The sequence below is a fragment of the Panthera pardus genome, unplaced genomic scaffold, assembly GCF_024362965.1.
Source record: "Panthera pardus isolate Hobbes unplaced genomic scaffold, ASM2436296v1 HiC_scaffold_16, whole genome shotgun sequence".
Lineage (NCBI taxonomy): Eukaryota > Metazoa > Chordata > Mammalia > Carnivora > Felidae > Panthera > Panthera pardus.
In genome coordinates, this window is record NW_026526721.1 from 8,027,529 (window position 1) to 8,048,829 (window position 21,301).

At 39.4% G+C, this 21,301-nt stretch overlaps 1 protein-coding gene across 4 annotated transcripts in view; it reads right to left on the reverse strand.

Moving 5' to 3' along the window:
• The window catches only part of DYRK1A (dual specificity tyrosine phosphorylation regulated kinase 1A), a 149,882-nt gene that overhangs the window by 83,771 nt on the left and 44,810 nt on the right, over positions 1-21,301 (reverse strand). For 3 of the 4 annotated variants that reach the window (XM_019420337.2, XM_019420338.2, XM_019420336.2), the window contains exon 2: positions 11,519-11,604. The exons of the other annotated variant lie outside the window; for it this stretch is intronic. In XM_019420337.2, coding sequence (XP_019275882.1) covers positions 11,519-11,528 — 10 coding nt within the window. In that variant the 5' untranslated portion in view covers positions 11,529-11,604. The remainder of the gene's footprint in view (positions 1-11,518; positions 11,605-21,301) is intronic. 4 annotated transcript variants of the gene reach the window in all.

Consider the following 21,301-nt stretch of genomic DNA (forward strand, 5'->3'; position numbering starts at 1 on the left):
TTCCGATTCTGTGTCTCCCTCTTTCTCTGTCCCTCCCCCGTTCATGCTCTGTCTCTCTCTGTCCCAAAAATAAAAAAAAAAAAAAAAAAAAAAAAAAAAAAAAAGACTAGCATGAAGGATATACAGGTCTTGACCAAACTAAAGAAAGACTACAAAGTAGCCTGATGTCAAACATCAAAGGAAAAGGAAGACAAAACCTTTTAGAAAGAGGTAAAATCTTAAATTACACACCTTTAGAGAAAGTAATCTACAATATCCAAATCTTAAACCGTAATAACTTTTTACTTCAGCTTTCTTAGTTTGGGCTTTCCTTTTACAGCCTGTTACTTCTTAAAGTAAACCACAATTTATTCAAAAATCTTTTTAAACAGTGGCCAAATCTACCCATTTTCTAAAACTACAAAAACCAAACTTCATCAAATTATTCCTAGAACCAAAACACATATTTTATTTCACTTGAATTTACAATTCAAATCACTGTTGATAATACACATTCTTCACAACTCATACTTGCCTAAGAACAATGTTCCTTTTTAAAGCAGCAGTTACTTCCACAGACTTTCCAGAAAAGCTAATACAGATAAGCTTATTATATTTTATCGAAACCAAAGAGTAAATTATTTATGAAACTCTTGGGAATCTCTTTAAAAGAGGAAATACAATCCAGAAAATAAAAGGTCACCACCATCAACAGATTATTAATGGGTTTGTTCTCATTTGTTCAAGAAATATTTGAGAATCTATTATGTCCCAGGTGTTACACTAATAAGACCTAGTTTCTCCATACAGAAACTTTAAAATCCTGTATAATGACACTGGGAACAAAAATTAAAAAGACAAATGCAAACTGGAAAATGTCTGATTGGCAGTAACTAAGTAACTGGTTAGAGTCTAGAGTCACGCTTGCTCCCAGGTTTGAATCCTAGCTTCACAGGATCAACCTGGGGCAGGCCCCCTAATCCCTGCTGGGCTTATCATGCCTATCTCAGAGTTACCATGAAGAGTAAACGCATTAAAAAAATGTAAATTGCTTGTAACAGTTCTTGGTATTACAATAAAGCTTCAATGAGGATCTCTTACAAATTAAAACAACAACAACAACAACAACAACAACCTCAAAAAAATACCAGCAAAGAATATTGAAAGGAAACTCACATATGAATAACATAAAACATAACACATGAATAACACAGAACATATTCGGTCTCACTAACATTCAAACATGTGCAAGGGAAAATAATTAAGTTACTGTGTCTATCAAATTAACAAACATTTTGAAATCGCCAGGATTCGAGAGCATGGGAAAGTTCTGATGTGTAACTGGTAGAAGTGACAATTGTACTTTAAAACATATTTGAAAATATGTATCGTAAGTCTTTTAAAATGTACATATCCTTTAATTCAACAACTACAACTTCGAGGAATTAGACCTAAGGCAATAAATCAAAGAGGAACAAAAAGACTACACAATAATGTTCACTTAAACATTATTTATGAACTAATTAGCAACAATGGGGAATAGGTTAAATAGTAACTAATTTGTAGAATACCAATTAGCCATTAAAAATGATGCTATAAAAGAATATTAATGATGGAGAAGTGTTGAAATTGTAAAAGACTATAAAAAGTAAAATATGACCCCGATTTTGTTTCTTAAATATGGTCTAAAGGAGCCACAAAGCACACAAAGTAAATCTGAATGTTAGGATCACTGGTGACTTTCACTGTCTTCTTTAAAGAAGTTCTACCCGAACTTGAGTTATTTTTAAGTAACAGTATGTAAGCTGGATTGTGGTAGTGAGAGCTGCACAATCGTGCTAGTTCAACAAAAACTCAAATTTACTCATAAAATGAATAAATTTTTATGGCACATAAATTATGTTTCATGGAATAGTTACACACACACGTGCGTGCGCCCCCGCCCCCCCCCACCTTATAAAAAAGGTGAGGGGATAGGAAAAAGTCCCTGCTGTCAAAGGAAGAAAAAAATTACAAACATGTTGTGTCTTACTCAATGGGGAAAAAGAAGAGCTTAAGTATTTCAGGTATCTTTCAATTTTGAAGGATATTGTTGAAAAATATAATAAATGCAACAAGATATTCATGTAAAAATGGATGTTATACATTCATCATTTCGTAAGTATGAAAAAGCAAAATGTTAATTTTCAGCTATCTTGGTTCCAAGAATAACACCCTTTACCCATCACAGTTTTTCCCCTTCCGCCTACCCTGCTCCTGGAAATGCTTTCTGCCTAATTCCACAGTCCAAATCATAGGCCACAAAGTAGCATAATCCCAATAATAGACAAAACACTCCTTCAAAACAAATTTTAAGTTGTGTAAATGAGATATGAATTAGAACGGACTGTTAACTCTGGTGATACAAGCCTAACATAAAGTTTGGGACATTAACGTGTAGTTTGAAAAGACATCCCAATTTCTCAAATTCAGGGGAAATTTAAGAAAATGCAAGCCCCCAATACACATAAATAGTACGGTAACGACTGGATGGGGTGAGAACACTAATCATAAAAGTAAGAGCACATCTCCTGGGTGTGTGCTATGTACACACCATGTACTCTGTGTATTACAAGGTATTCTTACCATCGTTATGCTTCTCTAGTTCTCCACAAGAAACAGGTTTAGAGCTCTGTACTTTGTTCTGATAGTCAGTTCTATATTAACATATTTCTGGCATAGCCAGCCCCAAACCTCTTCTCTTTTCCTTCCCTCTCATTACGTGTCTTGAGTTGAAGAAGTAGGCCCCGCTGATTTCCCTACTTAAAATCCTCACCGAAATTTAACGAGTAACGGTCTCCCCTAAACTGTCCTCTCCTCTGAGCATCTCATTTGAAGTACTACCCTTTTACTCCCCATGAAGAACTATGAAGCAATCAGCAACTTTCTTCTTTCATTTTTCCAGTTATTTGAACTGCACCTTCACTGCAGAGAGCACGGGCATTCTAGAACACACTCACAGATAACCATCATTCATTTTTCAGTTCCACAAGCATCTGTTTAACGCTCCCCTTCTATCCATGTCCCTGCAGTCTTTCTGGGTTGCCCAAGTTTATTCTCTAGTAGAGTCCTCAAGAAGTGCTCAAAAAGAAACCAAAGTTCCCCAAATTCATACCTGTGTTCCTAACACTTTGTCTGTTTTTATAGTTTAGTCCATTTAGCTGGATATAAAATTCCAGGCTTTCTTTTTTTGTTTTTGTTGAGAATACTAAACGTTACCCCACTGCTTCTGGCATAAAGTGTTACTATCAAAATCAAGTAATCTAATTATTCTTTCCCTTTATTTTTTTTTAAATCCTTAAAAAAAATTTAACTTTTTTTTTTTTTTTTTTTTTTTTGAGAAAGAGAGAGAGAGAAAGACAAACAGAGCATGAGTGGGGTAGGCACAGACAGAGGAACACAGAATCTGAAACAGGCTCCAGACTCTGAGCTGTCAGCCTGGCGCCCAGTGTGGGGCTTGAACTCCCGAACCATGAGATCATGACCTGAGCCGATGACAGATGCCTAACCAACTGAGCTACCCAGGCACCCCTATTCTTTCCCTTTAATAATGACTTATATCTTTGCCTAGATACCCCAAGAATCTTTTTTTTTTAATTTTTTTAATCTTTACTTTTGAGAGAGACAGACAGACAATGTGAGTGGGGGAGGAACAGAGAGAGAGGGAGACACAGAATCCAAAGCAGGCTCCAGGTTCTGAGCTGTCAGCACAGAGTCCAATGCGAGGCTCGAACTCACAGACTGCAACATCATGACCTGAAGCAAAGTCAGACGCTCAACTGATGAGCCACCCAGGCGCCCACCAAGAATCTTTTAAGTCCAGTAATTTTTTAAAAATATGTCTACATGTTGGGTCATTTCTGGACCCATATAACACAAGTATACAACATACCTTTTCAAAATGTGGTGGCAAATCCTTTTTTTTTTTTTTTAATTTCAGGAAATTTAACTTTTAGTATATATTAAGTTTCATTACTTTTGTTCTTCAGGATTTCTTATTACTATATGTTGAAACCTTACTGCCTGTCTTTAATAACTGTCACCTTTTTCTAGATGGTTATTTTTCTTCAGTTCTTTTTTAATTTTTTTTTTCTATTTATCTCCAGTTCGCTAAAGAAATTCTTTATTGTGGGGGCGCCTGGGTGGCTCAGTCGGTTAAGCGTCCGACTTCGGCTCAGGTCACAATCTCGTGGTCCGTGAGTTCGAGCCCCGCGTCGGGCTCTGGGCTGACGGCTCAGAGCCTGGAGCCTGTTTCCGATTCTGTGTCTCCCTCTCTCTCTGTCCCTCCCCCGTTCATGCTCTGTCTCTCTCTGTCTCAAAAATAAATAAACGTTAAAAAAAAAAAAAAATTTATAAAAAAAAAAAAAAGAAATTCTTTATTGTGTTTGTTCATTCTTGTGTTCCTTCTAGATTAGGCTTCTAGATTTTTATTAATGACTTTCTCCCTGTTTCTTCAGTTACCACCACATTTCTAGGATGTCTATCCGGATTTATATTCATATTCATATCGCTTTCTAAATTTGGGTTTGTTCTAAAACACTAGGTTATCGTTTTCATTAGCTTTATGGACATTTCTCTCTGTCACGCTTTCACTGTCTGCACAAATATTACTCTGCTCCTTATTCTTTTCTTCTTACAAAAGCTCTGTGGGAAATATGACTGCAATCCTTGCCTGTTGCTCATTTTCATGTAAAATAAAAAACATTTATTTTTACTTTTTTTTTTTTAAGTTTACTTATTTGTTTTGTGAAAGCAAGAGAAACCATGAGCACAGGAAGGGGCAGAGGCAGAGAGAGAGAGAGAGAGAGAGAGAGAGAGAAAATCCCAAGCAGGCTCCACACTGTCAGTGCAGAGCGCAATGCAGGGCTCAAACCCACGAACCATGAGATCCTGACCTGAGCCGAAATCAAGAGTGAGACACTTAACCAGCTGAGTCACCCAGGCACCCCTAAAATTAAAAAAACTTAGAAAACTGAAGAACTTTTCTGGTTTTGGTCCTTTTATGTCTCCATGAAGGGTACTGAAATACAGCCTCGTAAGTGAGATCTCCTGTGTGTTCACCTTCCCTCACTTCATCCGACCTTTTTTCCCTTTGCCTCCACCGTCGCCATCCTGCTTATTTTGGATTCCGTTCCCAGCAGTGTCTCCTCAAGTGCAGAGCTTTGGCCAGGAAAGGAGCTTCAACTGTCTTTGAAAGTTCATAGGGACCAGACGGCTCGGACCCTCAGAACTCACCACGCGCCCCATATATCCTGGAAACTTGAAAACATCTTTGTCTCCGCTACTGTTCTCAAATTTGCTGGCCACCCTTTCCAGGGAGTTTTTGCTGGCGATCCTGCGTTTCTCCTGTTCTCGGGCCCTTCAGACGGCCTGCTGCCTCCTTCTGTACAAGCACGGACACCGTGCACGTCTTGTAGTTACTGGAGATTGGCCCTCACCCGCTTGCATTGGGGTTTGTGGGGACACCGTTCACTTCATCTTGTAGAGGTGGTGTCCACGAGGTATCCGTTTCGCTGTTCTAGTTACTTTGTTTTTAGAGAAAACTGTGGAGATTCAAAAAACTATGTCCTGGGGCGCCTGGGTGGCGCAGTCGGTTAAGCGTCCGACTTCAGCCAGGTCACGATCTCGCGGTCCGTGAGTTCGAGCCCCGTGTCAGGCTCTGGGCTGACAGCTCGGAGCCTGGAGCCTCTTTCCTATTCTGTGTCTCCTTCTCTCTCTGCCCCTCCCCCGTTCATGCTCTGTCTCTCTCTGTCCCAAAAATAAATTTAAAAACGTTGAAAAAAAAAAAAAAAAACTATGTCCTGCTGTCATCTTCCCAGAACTCAAACATTCTTTGGAGATACGTATAGTAAGTATCCCTAAAGTCTAAAATTAACAAATGTAAGTTTATCTGCTCTCACCTGGGTCTTAGAACAAAGGCCCTAAGGACTAAGAAATTCAACTCTGCCATGTGGCTACCCTTAGCTTTCTCATCGTTCCCGTAAATATCGTATGTTCTTTGATGTGATATTTAGTCATATCATCATTAACTGCTTCCACTTAGCGATTAGAAGCTGAAATAATACAAACATGAAATACTAAAGGGAGAGGAGAGGGAAGATAATGTGGAAGTCTTAAAGCCATTTTAAGAAATTTATCAGAGCAGACACTCACATTAAAATATTATTTAGGGATAAGGATGGCAAAAGTTACTATTTTTGCAAAGAATTCACCGAGCCATTTTTATGTCCCAGGAACCCTGCTCAACAGACACAGGGTACACAAAGAGAATAAGCCATAGCCATCTGACCTTGGGGAACTGTCAGACCAGGTGGGACAAAACAACAGTTAAGCGAACGAGTGCAAATGCCATAAAAGCATTAAATAAAAATGACTTGCTAGAAAGACAGGACCTGGGAGGAGAATATCTACCAAACTATTAGCTTTGTTGCCTAATTTATGCGTTTCTTTTTTTTTTAAGTTTTATTTATTTAAGTAATCTCCACACCTGCTGTGGGACTTGAACTCACGACCCCGAAATCAAGAGTCACATGCTCTTCCGACCAGCCAGGCACCAATTATTACTTTAGACATTTCTGAAGCACTTAAAACTTTTTCCTCTATTGAGTATACACTATTACTTTTGTATTTCCTAAAATAGGAGATTCTTCTTTTTGCCAGCTGAATTAGAGTTATTTTTAACTATAAAACTCAACGCTCACAAAGATGTATCCAAAGACACACATTCATGTAATGCGAGTGGGTATAAATTGGTACATATTACCAAAGAGTTTTCTGAAAAGTTGTATCAAGGGCCTTAAAAGTTTTCAAAACTCTATAACCCAATACTCACACTCCTAGGACTCAATTATAAGAAAGTAATTTAACACATAACCAAACATTTGTGCACAGATGTTAGTACTTTAAAATAAAAAAGGAAAAGAAAAATTTAAAAACAATGTCAAATAGGAGATATCCAACTAGGAAATGATCACCTAATGAAATATCCTCAAATCAGCACACTTTAAAGTGCATTTCCAAAAGTACTTCACCCTCAAAAAAGCTACAGTTCCGAATGCTCCAGATCTGCTTCGAGTTTCAAGTGATCTGACAGCAGATCACTAAGTTAGCTAAGTTTTCGATGACACAGGGGAATATTTATGATCCAATGCTAAGCCAAAAAAAGAGAGTATGTAAATAACATAAAATACATTCTAACCCAAGCACACCATCCTGAGTGTCAAAAGTGGCACAGAAAACAAAAACTTGAAAGGAAACGTGCCAGTGTGAACTGGACAGAACTTTGGGAACTTCCTCCTACTTCTCTCTATTCTTACAAATTTCCAAATTTCTTCAGTGTCTGCGTATTACTTAATAAACAGGGAGAAAAAGTAACAGACTGAGAGCAAAACATAAATCCAATGGATTTACCATTCACCAAAAACAATAAATTTGTTCAATTATTAGAAGTGGAATCTGATTGCCCAGGGTTAAGAAATGAGTAGAAGCTACAGAAGGGAAAAACATAAAGACCAGATGCACAGGGCTGTGTGAAGAACAATCCCGAAAGGAGGCAAACTGGCAGTTATGTGCCAAAATATTAAAATGTGCAAACCCAATGCACCCTACATCTGAATGAGATTTAAAAGTTCATTTTTTCTTTTAATTTACAGATCTGACTTCTAACTGCTACCCTAATAATATGCCATACTCCTACGACTATTAAATATGGAAACCTTGCCCTAGAAAACTCACATTTTACAATGAATTAGAGGGGTGCCTGGGTGGTTCAGTCGGTTAAGTGTCCGACTTCAGCTCAGGTCATGATCTCGCAGTTTGTGGGTTCGAGCCCCGCATCAGGCTCTGTGACAACAGCTTGGAGCCTGGAACCTGTTTCAGATTCTGTGATTCCCCTCTCTGCCTCTCCCCTGCTCGCACTCTGTCTCTCTCTCTCTCAAAAATAAATAAACATTAAATTTTTTTAAATAAACAAATAATAAGATGAATTAGAGAATCTAAAGTTTCAAATTCTGCCATATTAGTTTGAAGCACTTAAATTCATACGCTTAAGAAATATGACAAAGACCCTATGAGCAAATCAGCACAATTTAAAGTAATTTCCAAGGCATTCCACCTAAAAGAGTTGTAGTTCTATATGTTCCAGAACTCTTTCAAGTTTCAAAATGACTAACCTATGACTATCGTTCGACAATCCTAATTGTTAAAGACGATGCCAACATCAAGCATGGTATGGACTGCTGTATCCAACAGCTTTCCACAAATTATGTTCCATTGGATACTCACGAGCATAAGTAACAAATAAGGTGGGAGGTCCTTTTATCCAACAAACTGGAAAAAAACATGCAAGAGCTTTTATATTAATGTACACCATAATCTCTGAGGCAGTGCATTTTCCAAATGCAATCTCAGAAGTGATTCTACATCTTTTATTTTTTTTAAGTAGGCTCATGCCCAGTGTGGAGCCCAACATGGGGCCCGAATTCATGACCCTGAGATCATGACTCGAGCTGAGATCAAGAGTCCGAAGCTCAACCAACGGAGCCACCCAAGTGCCCCTCTGCATCTTGAATAAGTGAAACGTGGTTACCTCTTAATTCACAAGGATAAAGAATGCTCCGAGGCTCCGAGGAGGACGGTGTGCTTGGGTAGACTGTCACTCATCTCTAACGGGAATGAATGGGAGGGCAGGGATGTGCGCAGAACAGACAGCCAGGGGGCAGCCACGGGAGTCTGGAGCTCAGGAGAAAGGAGTAGGACACCAAAGTAGATTCGCGAAACGTCGGCACGTGGGGGTCAGGTGAGGGCCAAGTACTGTGAATGCTGTTAACCAAAGAGAGCTTTCTGGTTTTACTCTAAGGCCTTGAATTCAATACAGAAGTTTTAAGAACTGATGACAAATATCCACTGCAGCGTTTGTTTACATATCTTCCCACTTCCCCAACTGAACGGTGCCCTTAGCTTCTAGGCACAGGGATCCTCGTGGGCAGGCCACCTGTCACAGTACGTTACAGTAGCCGGTACAAGGCAAACGTGAGCCCAATAGTTGTTTGGCCACAGATAATTTTTTGTCCCCGCATTTAAAAACAATTCAATTTTGCTTCATTTATGGTCTTATTTTTCAATATGCAAAAAGACCCTCAAATCTAAAGGGTATGAGAATACCCATATACACAAGTACTAGCGGAGCATCGAAGTTTGACTTTAGCTTGGTGCTCAAGAAAAATCTATTATTAAAGCCTTTGCTTCTGAAAGACCAATCATCAGTCAACACCTAGTTCAACACACTTTCTAGCAGCTCTGGACCCACACCTAACCACCCAAGTGGGATGACAGAGCAGGGCGTCGTAGCATCTAACCAACAGAGAGAGTCAGTGCCATGAAAGCCTAGGGAGAACAGAACACCCACTTTCGAGTACGCAGCAGCATTCCAGAAATAGCTTTCACGGGAGAACTCCTCGTGAGCGTTTGTGTGGTCAAGTTCTATCAGGTGAAGTACAATAAAATGTGTGCACAGGAACACAAGAGTGACTGCTGCCTTAATTAATGATGATCAGGACAGCTGCTAATTTCGTGCTCAAAAACAATTACTAACCTTTAAGTCATTAAAAGGGAAATACAGCAACAGCTAATACATATGTAGAGAAAGCCAGATCTTCCTTCTTGAGTTTTTCCCTCATGAGCCGCCAAGTGTTGATAACTTTTAAAGAACACCAGGCCAAATGAGAGAGCCCGCATTAGATCATAAATCGAATCTTCGTAGAATTTTTGTGTTCCGGCATTCATAAAAGTGACTAGGTAACCTTTATAATAAACTGTTTTTACTCTTTAGACACCTCATGCCATCCATAAGCCTTTCAAGAAAAAGGGCTGTTTGGGAACCCTTTGTATCTCACAGAGATTAAAGGAGAAAGAAAAGAGCAACTTTGCCACGACCTCAAAATTTCATGCAGGAACACCTCCAACCAAAATCATTAACTATTCATGGATAAATCCAGGAGATACCCCACAAATGCTTGGTGTCTCTACTAACCTCGGTTGAAAGCGAACACCTACTTGGGAAAGCCAATGTGCCCTATGGTGCCCGACGAGCAATCCGCGGGCCGACAGTGCTGAAAACTGTTCCGGCACCAAGAGGTCAAACTTACAAAATCGGACAACAAAATTTTCATCAAATTCTAAAGTTTTTCTCCGTAAATATTCCTACTCATTTCTCTAGGACAGTGACACTCAGCCTCGGCACCACGATGACTTTACGAGCCCCTCAGCCAGAACGTGTACACGGGGCAGCTCTAGGGCGCACGTCGGAGAGACGGATCAAAGAGGATTACCCAATCACCTTTTACTTAAAAAAGAATTACCAGAAGATTCTGTGAATCCCGCATTAATGTAAAACATTATTTCATCTACAATTTCATTTAAAAATATATTCAAAACACAGTTCTTCATTCAAAATAGTAGAGACATTTTTTTGAATCCCACTCTAAAGTCAAAAAGGTAATTTTTTTCCTTTAGAAAGCAAAGATCACCAAAAACAAAAACCAGTCACAAAAACTTTAAGAGCTACACCAATAATGCGATTAAATCTCTACGTAAGGTTTATGTCATTACTTCTTTCCCAGTTAAAGACCACATTTTCAAACAGTTTATAAATATAACCCAATAAGACTATCCTGACAAAGTCTATAAATATAAGGCACTTGGTTCAACAAAAAGCCTCACAATCAGTGTGATTTAAAGAATATACAAGTTTAAAAGTTACCACTTTATCCATCAGCCACCCTGTAGTTTCAAGAGTGTGAACACAGCCATAGATGGGCTAGCCTCCATTTTTCCATTTTCCATTAATAAGATCACCTCAATTAGTAACTCAATCAAAAATACTCTTTCAAAAATGCCTTTATACTGCTTCTCCCATGTAAATACAAATAACAAAAGGATGAAAGGAAAGAAGGAAGGAAGAAGAGAAAGAGAGAGGGCTGGAGGAAAGGATGAAGGAGGGAACAAGGGAAGAAAAAAACAAAATCCCAGACTTTATTTTTCCAAGGAATCATACATATGGGTATAATATCCTTACTTTAACTGTCAGTCTGAATTTAGATACACGAACACCTACTCTGTATGCCCTTAAAAGATTTGCTCGATCCTAATGGGGAGCTGAAGGAAACATGCATTCAACCATAAAGGTGAATATTTTTTTGTTTTTGACAGAAGCGCTTCAATTTTTACCAAAGTATTAGCCAACCAACCACTTTTGAAAAAGTCAAGTACTAGCAATTACTATGCTGTACTTGTGTTAATACCACACTACTCAGTCACTAATATCAAACAGATTCCAAAGTCAAGTTTATTAAATATCACAACTATCTTTGTATTTATCGATCTAAATATAATTCCCCCCACTACGATGTTTATCAGAAAGCACCCACATTCAAAATACAGCACCAGTTCCCACATTCGCTCAGACAGCCATAGCTTTACTGTATTTCAAAACTTGAGTCACCTGTATGCATCGTCTTCTTTCAAGTCTCATATCATCCTGATGGGGTGGGGGGAGGGAGGGAAGAGTCCAGCAGCAAAACTATAACACTGTGTGAAGAAAAACAGATTATGATAAGAGATAAGGATGCAAGACAATCACCCCTAATTGAGGAACATCTAACGTAACTACAATCCCCAAAACAGAGATACAGTGACTGTAAACTTGTACACTAACATTTATTAAGCTTACTTGAAAATAATTTTCATTAATGAAAATCCATTATACATATATATAATGTAATGTATTCCATTGCCAGGGAGAAAAGGTTTCAAAAATCTGTCTACCACCAATGTAAACTTCAGGCATTTCTAGGTATGAAATAAAGTCAATATTTCACTCTTCTATGTAATTTATCTGGGGGGAAATGTACATTTTGTAATAACCATCAATTCACAAATCAGTATGAATGTGAATTCACTTCTCATCATGGCTTACTATCAGAGGTAGTTCGATTTGCTTGACGGTTAAGATTAACTTGTCAATCTACCAAGGTTATTTGTCAATGAAGTTCTGAGACACTGCTCAACTGCCCCCACCTAAGCCCACAGGCCGCTTCTGCTCCCCAAGTGGCTTCTCTTACTTTACTGTAAGTCTTGCACCGGACTTCCTATTTACTGCTTCCATTGGTATTTCACAAATGAGCAGCAAATTTTATAGTGACTGATGGGAAAGCAATGGCAACCGCAATGTTATCAGCTGAGAGCAGGTGATAACAGACGAGAGACAAGGACAAGGACAGGCTACGACCTAACTTATAAATGAGTTCAGTCTACAAACCTACTTTTTCAACGGATACTGTGGAATTCAGTAAATATTACTAATGAAGTAATGCTGCTCACGTTGGCCAAGTTCCCAGGCCAGCCAAAAGGAACTTAAGTGATACTGAAAGATATTATTGGTCATGGGCACTGAGGACCCCTTAGAATACAATTGCAGATCCTCTCCCTGTCTGAACAAAGTCTAAACTAGGTTGTTTTTCTTTGTTAGCACTCTCTCCGATCCTGATGTCTGTAATTCCCTAAATTTTACATTAGGGAATCCCAATCATCCTGCTTCCTAATCCTTTCTCCTAAGTAAGTTCTGTGTTCCTAAATTATTATCTAAAACTTCTACTGCCTCAGTGTGATTCACGTCAGGTATGTGACAGAAAGAAATCAACTAGACGGAAATAATTCACTTTAATATTTGCAACTTTCAACAAGGATGCGAGTTAGTCCAAATGAACCCCTAATTGGTAGAATTCTAATCACGTTACAAAATAAAGGTAAAAACAACCAAGCTTGTTTGAAGAAGAACGTTTGTAGGCAAATGGTCACAGATTTGAATGTGTATTTATTGCCCTCAAATATGTCTGCTTTTCACTCATTTCTCCTTCTATTTTTGAACTCCCAAGTTCTTTGAAAGCTTGACATTTGTACTCCAAATAGCAGCAACTGGAAAGAGCAGCTCGGCGACAGAGGTTTAAATGTATGAATTATCTGTAACTTAGGAACCGCTTATGTCTAAAATCACTACCTATATTCCAGACTCCACTTCTAAAGAACCACTTTTCCAGTTTAGATTCTACAGTAAAACCTCAGACATGGAACCGACTGGTACCCACTTTGAGGGGGTGGGTATGGACAGGTAGAGGGATGAACATTGAAGTACTATCTCAAAATAGTTTTATTTAAAAAATAATACTTGAAACCTCAAGATTAAGGATTTTTATATCAAAGACATACTCTTCTAAAAATTTTTCACTCATGAATGGTCAAGTCTTTACAATTCCAGCATAGACCATGGAGACAAGAAATGTGAATTAAATCTCTAGCTATGAATTATATACTATCAAATCTCTTGGGTTCTTAACATCACATTCTTCACCTATAAAATGTTAACTTACAATGTTACCGACACTTTGCCAACTTCAATGGTTTCAAAAGGATAGACACTACTGATACGAGAGAAAAATAATTCATACTTCATAAGAAAAAAAGCAAAAGCAGGTAAAGCATTAGCAGTCTTTTTATTCTACTAAAAGCAGTTAGAAATTAGCAGATTATTCCATCACTGTATTAAATATCTAAAGGTAAGAAATGCGGGCAGGCCAGTGGCACAACGGACTGCGTATCTGAGGATCGGAAGAAGCATGCCTCAAGCCTGTCCAATTGAGAAAAGTCATCCATTAATCACCACTCATTTGAAAAGCAGCCTTTAGCAACGGGGAAAGCATCTCTACAAGTTACGAAACTTGCTGAGGACACACGCGGCAACCAAACCGTCATCTACTGAGCGATAATAAACTCCGTAAGTCTTGACCTTGGACTACTTGAAATTAAGATTCTACCGATAATTCCATATATCCTTCAGGCCGGTCACTTTTCAAAAAAAATCTGCTCCTACGAGGTCAGGGTTTTATGACAATAAGTAGGTAACAGCGAACACCAGATGGACTTTGCAAACTACAAACACAATTTTCTTTCTAAAGTCTGAAAATCCAGTCATATTTTACATTCTTCTGAGAAAAACCCACAGTGAATTTTTCACCTTTCCCCCTACAAATGGAGTCATTCACAAATGATGGCGCTCAATTAGATGCTAATGAAAAGCCTCTACTCTCCCTACCACGGGAACCTCCTATAATCCTCAAGATCTTTTAGAGTATGTTTTAGCAAACATTTTGCCAAAGGCAATAAAACAGTCTATGAACAATCCAGAAACTGAGCTTAACTGATTTTTGAAGCTAAACCTACACACCATTTGTTTAGTTGTCTGAAAATCACTGCATGAAAGTAACCTAGAGCACATCTGCAGAGACAGAATTTCAACGCATGGAAGTTTAAATGCACGGAATGCCCAGGTAGGCGTCAGACTCCATCTGTTAGTACAGGTCTCTCTCTACAGAGGGAAGGAGGGAGAGATAAGGTGAAGGAGAGCGAGGGAGAACCCTGAGACACCTAATTAAAAGCAGTGACGGATTGAGATTTAGAAAATTAATGCTAATCCTCAAAGATCAAGATCGGCAAAACTGTGTTTGAAATGAGCGCATTAGCTTCATATGGCAAATCCAGATTAACTCAGGAGTTAATGAACTAAGTGGAAGATACAACGTCTCCTCTCTGATGTCACAATGTTTTATAATGACATACAACTAAAAAGTGTATGCAGTTTCAAAATAAATTAGTAGGTATATCACAAGCAGCAGGTGAAAAGAATCAGCCCGACACAGGCTTCGGAAGTACTGGTAGGGACTGTTTTATTTCTTAAGCCGTGTGGAAGCACACAGCTGTTTTTTAAACATCTTTTAATTTTGCATGGTATGTATATTCGCACATGTGTATTTCACAATTAAAAAATTTAATCCAGGGGCACCTGGGTGACTCAGTCAGGTGAGGGTCCGACTCTCGATTGTGGTTCAGGTCATGATTTCATTCATAGTTCGTGAGACTGAGCTCCGCACTGGGCTCTGAAAGGACCATGAAGAGCCTGCTTGGGGTTCTCTCTCCCTCTCTCTCTGCCCCTCCTGCCCTCTCAAAATAAATAAACTTTAAAAAAAAAATTCATCCACCTGAAAAAATAAAATATAATACACAATAGGATTTAAAAGGGCAATTTAGATAGTTCAGAAGATGCCAATCTGAAAATAAGCTACCCACTCGCAAGACAGAACAGGCTACAAAAATGAAATCGGGGACAACTAAGCTGGCAGATCTACAATTTGATTCCATGCACTGAAATTACAACATGATTATCGAAAAACTATCCTGTGACTGGCGTTCCTTGTAAATTTCTGTTCATTTACGCTAACATTAAGGAAGAGACAAGAAATGTCTTCTTTTTCCACGTAACAATTTTAGGAACACGTTTTCTAGAGTCATGATAACCAAAGGAGTCAAAGCAAAAAGAAAAGTTTTAAATATGGTTTTGATAACCTAACACAAGGAAAAGAAATCTATTAATTCTAATTCCCAATAAGAGGACCAAATAACACAGACAAAAAAGCATTTTCGCTAACCGGGATTTCAGGTGAAATCCTTAAAACCAAGACGATTTAGGACTCCACCAAAACCCCTAGAAACAGTCATCGTCTTAAAAAAATTAAGAAGGCAAAAAGCACAGGAGAATCCCAAAGAAATCTTGTGCAAAACGACAGGGAAAAAAAAAACGTTTGCTCAACACTACGCACCAACCACTCAACTGAGACACTGTACACAGGCTGACACACTTCATCTCCTGACAGCCCGACAAGTGGGCAATGTTACTTCCATTTCATCAATGAGGAGAGCGAATTCAGAGATTAGCCTACCTGGCCTAAGGTCACAGCTTGTGGACTCTGGTCTCACACCAAAATGCCCCTCGTTAATAAGCACTGAAACAGTCATGAGGAAATTACAAAGATCCAAGAATCAAAGGGTGTCTATGTCTGATTTCTAGACCCCATACTCAGTCTTCCACCTCAACCGTCCCAAACATAAAGTACAGTTCATAGGCAGTAAGTTAATTTGTAAAAAGCATTTCAGTTTAGAAGAACAGAAAAGAAACTCTCCTCTAGTCTAGCAGAGAAAATCTGATCACAGCATATAACGGACTGATATATAGATTCCCTTTACCAAACAATATTAAAGGAGGCAAACTAAAAAGAAGGTATAAACCAAAAGCAGGTAAGTCACTACAGCACCAACGCCTTGGGCAAGATAAAAAAAAAAAAAGAAGGGTTACAATTACATGACTCCAATGGCATACTGGAAGTGAAGGTACCTGAGATACATACATGTTAAAGGAAAGAAGATGTGATTTCTCATGAAACTATGTGAAAAAAAACACAACCCTGAGTAAACATTAAAGAGAAGGTTGAAGAGCTAAGAGCTGAGTGGATTACATAACCGTGGCCCCAAATTTTTGCTACTTCAAGCACCAAGTTACTTGGCCTCTCTGGAACTATCTATATCTGGGCTCAAATGCCAACAAAATTAGGCACTATTTGTATACAACAATACATACAGGAAAACAAGAGGGAAATGCCTCATGTGCATATTACTTGTAACAGAATGCACTGACAAATGTCGTTTTTAAAACCAGAGAGGAGAGACTAGAAAGTTTCTAGGAGGAAGCCATGATCAGTAAGCGTCAAGTACAGGTGCCCTGTCACGAATTCAAAATAGGCCAACTACCAACATATTTACATCCAGTCTAAGTTCCTCAAATTCTCAGACCACAAAACTTTCCAGAAACCTAATTCCTACTATAAGAGAGTGACTACCAAATAAAATAGAAACTAAGAAATATATCACAGGCAAACCTAAGTTCCAGAAGGCTCATTTTGAAGATGCAGGATGAAAGTCAACCAGTATTGCAGTTATATGCGGAGCTACACGGGCTCTTACAACGTACCGGTTTGGCTGCCTCTCTCTGCAGACTTCCTGGCCCACATTTCCACCCAGTAAACCAGGCTTGAATGTGCCAGGTATTATTGTTTCCTGGTTACCACTGAATAGATGTCTCATCTTTACTGTACACATATTTTCCTTTAATTCACTTAAGTCCCATAAATAATTATGTAAGTAAGTAGTACTATTATCCCCGTTTTACAGGTGAGGAAACTAAAGCCCAGAGAAGTGGAGTCTCCACAAGTCACACGAGACTAACGGTAAAGAGAAAATTCAAATCCAACCAAAAGGACTCCAAAGCCAGTGCTCCCAGGAGCATGTTAAACTGAATTTACAATCTCCTCAACCTTCTCCCCTGCTCAAAACAAAAAGGGGGGAAAGACCAGGCAGGACTGGGGGAAAAAAATCCATTTCTCCTTCCTGTATCCCCAGTCTCAGGTTACACGTGTCACCGTCACCCCCGTCTCCCAACTAGAACCTTAATCACCTAGGACCTCTTTTCTATTGCTTGCGACACACATCCACTCTGCAAATTCTTACGTCGGGTTCCCCTCAGAAAGGTCCAGCTGGCCTCATCGCTCCACCTCTTAGTGTTCCTGCCACGGTCAAGGCCCTCCCGGTCCTATCTGCACTCCCTGCTCCAGTCTCCCCATACAGCCCACTCTCATCAGAACTGCAGGCCTCAAAACACGCTGTCACCATTGCAGCCCAATCACGATCACAAAAACGACCGCTGGCCAGCAGGCTGTCCTGAATCTGGAACTGAACAACGATGGTCTTCTCTCCATTTAAAATTAAAGACCTCAGGGGCGCCTGGGCGGCCCAATCGGTTGGGCATCCGACTTCGGCTTGGTCATGATCTCACGCTTCGTGAGCTCAAGCCCCATGTCAGGCTCTGTGCTGGCAGCTCAGAGCCCAGAGCCTGTTTCAGATTCTGTGTGTGTGTGTCTCTCTCTCTCTCTCTCTCTCTCCCCCCCCCCCTCAAGAATAAACATTAAAAATTTTTAATTAAAGGGGCACCTGGGTGGCTTGGTCGGTTAAGCGTCCGACTTCGGCTCAGGTCATGATCTCACGGTCCGTGAGTTCGAGCCCCGCGTCGGGCTCTGTGCTGACAGCTCAGAGCCTGGAGCCTGCTTCCGATTCTGTGTCTCCCTCTCTCTCTGACCCTCCCCCATTCATGCTCTGTCTCTCTCTATCTCAAAAATAAATAAACGTTGAAAAAAAAAAAAATTTAAAAAAAAAAAAAATTTTTTTAATTAAAGACCTCAAGGGGCGCCTGGATGGCCCAGTCAGTTGAGCATCAGCCTCTTTATTTCACCTTGGGTCATGATCCCACAGTTTGTGGGTTCAGGCCCCGCACCGGGCTCCACACTGGTGGTGCGGAGCCTGCTTGGGATTCTGTCTCCCTCTTTCTCTCTCTCTCTCAAAATAAATAAACATTAAAAATTAAAAAAAAAGATTAAGGACCTCAAGTGTTTCTCCCATCATTTATCTGAAATAAGCAGACTGCGTTTCTAATTATAAAACACTACATTGTTCATTATTTTTTAAAAAGGGAATGAGAAGAAACTGAATAGGAATAGCCAAAAGCCACACAAAATTCCGATATCCTATGGCATCTCTGCTCATTTTTTTTCCCACACCTTTACATCAACAAGTTGTATCTGCGGCACCTTACTCTATGCTTGGAGCATACACCCCTGCACTGACCTAAATTTACTTTAAACAAATACCTATTGGGGGGTATTTGGGTTATTTCCAACTTCCCACAAGCATCAATTTTGAGCCTTGGAGCCTGTTTTCACCCACTTGCTAATTAAGGAATTAAAAAAAAAAGTAATACGAACACCGAGACTTTTTCAACTGCTACTGCGGATGTGCTTGCTTAAAGACATGTTTCGTATCACCTACACATAATGTACTCAAACCTTCTATTATTCAAACCGATCCCAGGGCATAAAAGGAATTAAAAAGGAATTAAGGGACTTCTCAGAGCGAGATCTAATGCTTAGTTATCCCCAGTGACCCCCCCCCCAACCTGAACAGCTGGGTTCATCTCATTCATTTATATATTCCTATCAGACACAGGACTCTCAGGAAGAGTGTGTGTTCAATCGACAGCCTGCAAGTCCTTCTCATGACTAGTTTTTAAGAACAACTCTGGAAAACCACCCTGCTCTATCGTTTCTGATAGCACTGATTTTTTTCTACAGTGGTCATATATATTTATATGACACACACATATAATTTTACTTATAAAACACACATTATGTATAATTAATTTACATAGGTGCACACACACATATACTTAGTCGGCTGCATGTACCTTTATACAAATATAATTATATACAATTTTATAAACCTCTGCTTTTAATTATCTTTACATTTCCAAAATACAGAAAAATAACCAGGCCCAGAAATAATCAAAAACACACACTGTTATTAGTAGCTTACATCTTCCTTCAACCAGCCCGTGACGATTACTAAGAGTAGTAAATGAGTTTAGTTTCACTTCTTTTTCCCAGCCACACTTTTAAGAAAATTCCTAAAATGTGTGTGGCCTCGAGGCCCCCATGTCTCTTTCACGTGTAGCCCCAACCTCAGGTGTTACCTGCAGCCTCATCCCCTGCCCCCTCCTCTCAGTTCTCGATCCATCTGTCCCACCAAAAGAAATACTTCAAAGCCTTACTCTGAACTGACAATGCCGGAGTCTTTTCTCCACACTCCCCTCCCGCTCAGTAGCTATTACAACGAGCCGCTGGGTGTCGCCTACAGTGCCATGTCACTACCTCAACTCCCCCCACGAAAGACGCACCCTCACCTCCTTCCTCACAGAGCTCACCTTCCCATCTTTGTCGCTAACACCAGCACTCTCCCAGCGACATCACTAGAAACTGACTTCTTTAGCCACTTGAAGTGGTCTCACTAAGTCCTGGCCAATTTTCAAAATGCTTCATGCCTTAATTCTTCTCCATGCCCACTGCCACCACCTTGGTCTAGGTCCTTATTGCATACTTGGTATTCTAGATCCTCCTCGAAAAGCATCTGCTGGGCCTGGTGGTATTCTCAGAAACACTAAGGGAGGTTCTCAAAACTCGACTGCAGACTCCACACCCAAAGATACTGATTCGGGAAGCATGCAGAAGAACCCAAGAATTTTTTTTTTTTTTTTTTTTTTTTTTTAAATCCAGGTGATTTCTGAGCACAGCCCACTTTGGAAACCACCGAACGTAAAAGGCAGCTTATCCCCTATCTCAACTCATCTGGCATATAGCAGCCACACAGATCTTCCGGAAGCACAGCACTTTCAACCTGGATTTAACTTACCCTCTGTAACTTAAAAACATTCGCTCAAATCTCATTGTCCTGAACACAGAGTGTGGCATGGCATTCGATAAAATGCCGTTTTGCCTCCTTCTGCACCGACGCTCAAATCGTTCCCCTACCTACAGTTTGCCCCTTCTTCGCCTAACCCTTTACCTAAATCCTACCCATCCTTCAAGACCGCCTCGATTCCCCCTCATCCAGCTGTAAGCCACTCCAGCCTCTCCTTGAATTTGCATTTAATGACCCACCACCATGTTCTGTTGGTTACTTCTGTTATACTCTTATTCCAGTGATATTATCTACTGCTTGGTGAGTTTCATATTTCTATTTTATCATGGTAGATGTTCAATAAACACATCGGTATCATGAAAAACAACATGGAAACTATTGTTCTATACAGAAAAAGTGAGTTATAAAGCAGGATGCAGACACCGTATGATTACATTTTTAAAGGACAGAAAAATAGTTGTGTGCATAAAAAAATAAAATGAAATAAAATAAAATAAAATAAAATAAAATAAAATAAAATCAAATCCTGACAGGTTATCCATAAACCATAAATAGTAGTGATCTCCAGAGAGAGGAACTGAAGAAAACTGTTATTCTTATTTTTTGTACTTTCAAATTTTCCTTAAAGGAATATGCATTTTGTCATGAAACCAAATCTTCCTAGAATCCTAGACCTTAAAATCTTAACCTAGAATTTTTTTTTTTAATCAATAGAAATCCTGTGAAAAGGACCGGCATGGATATCAGCAGTCACACTGCCACAATCTTAATACTTATGACTTATTTGTTAATGTTAACATTTCCCAGCCTTTATACTTCAAATTCCACTGGCGTCACCAGGTGGATGTTCAACTTCCGGGACCCTGTTCACAGCTGTGCAAATCGATTTTATACACGAACATGCTACTTCTCTAGCTGTACAGCGTTTTGTTTGCGCTCTTGGTTTGTCCTTTCAATCAAAACTACAAATCTTAACATAGTGTTACTGCTCTCTTATTTCCACATGAGACCAGGAGACACAGAATTGGTGAGAAAGCTG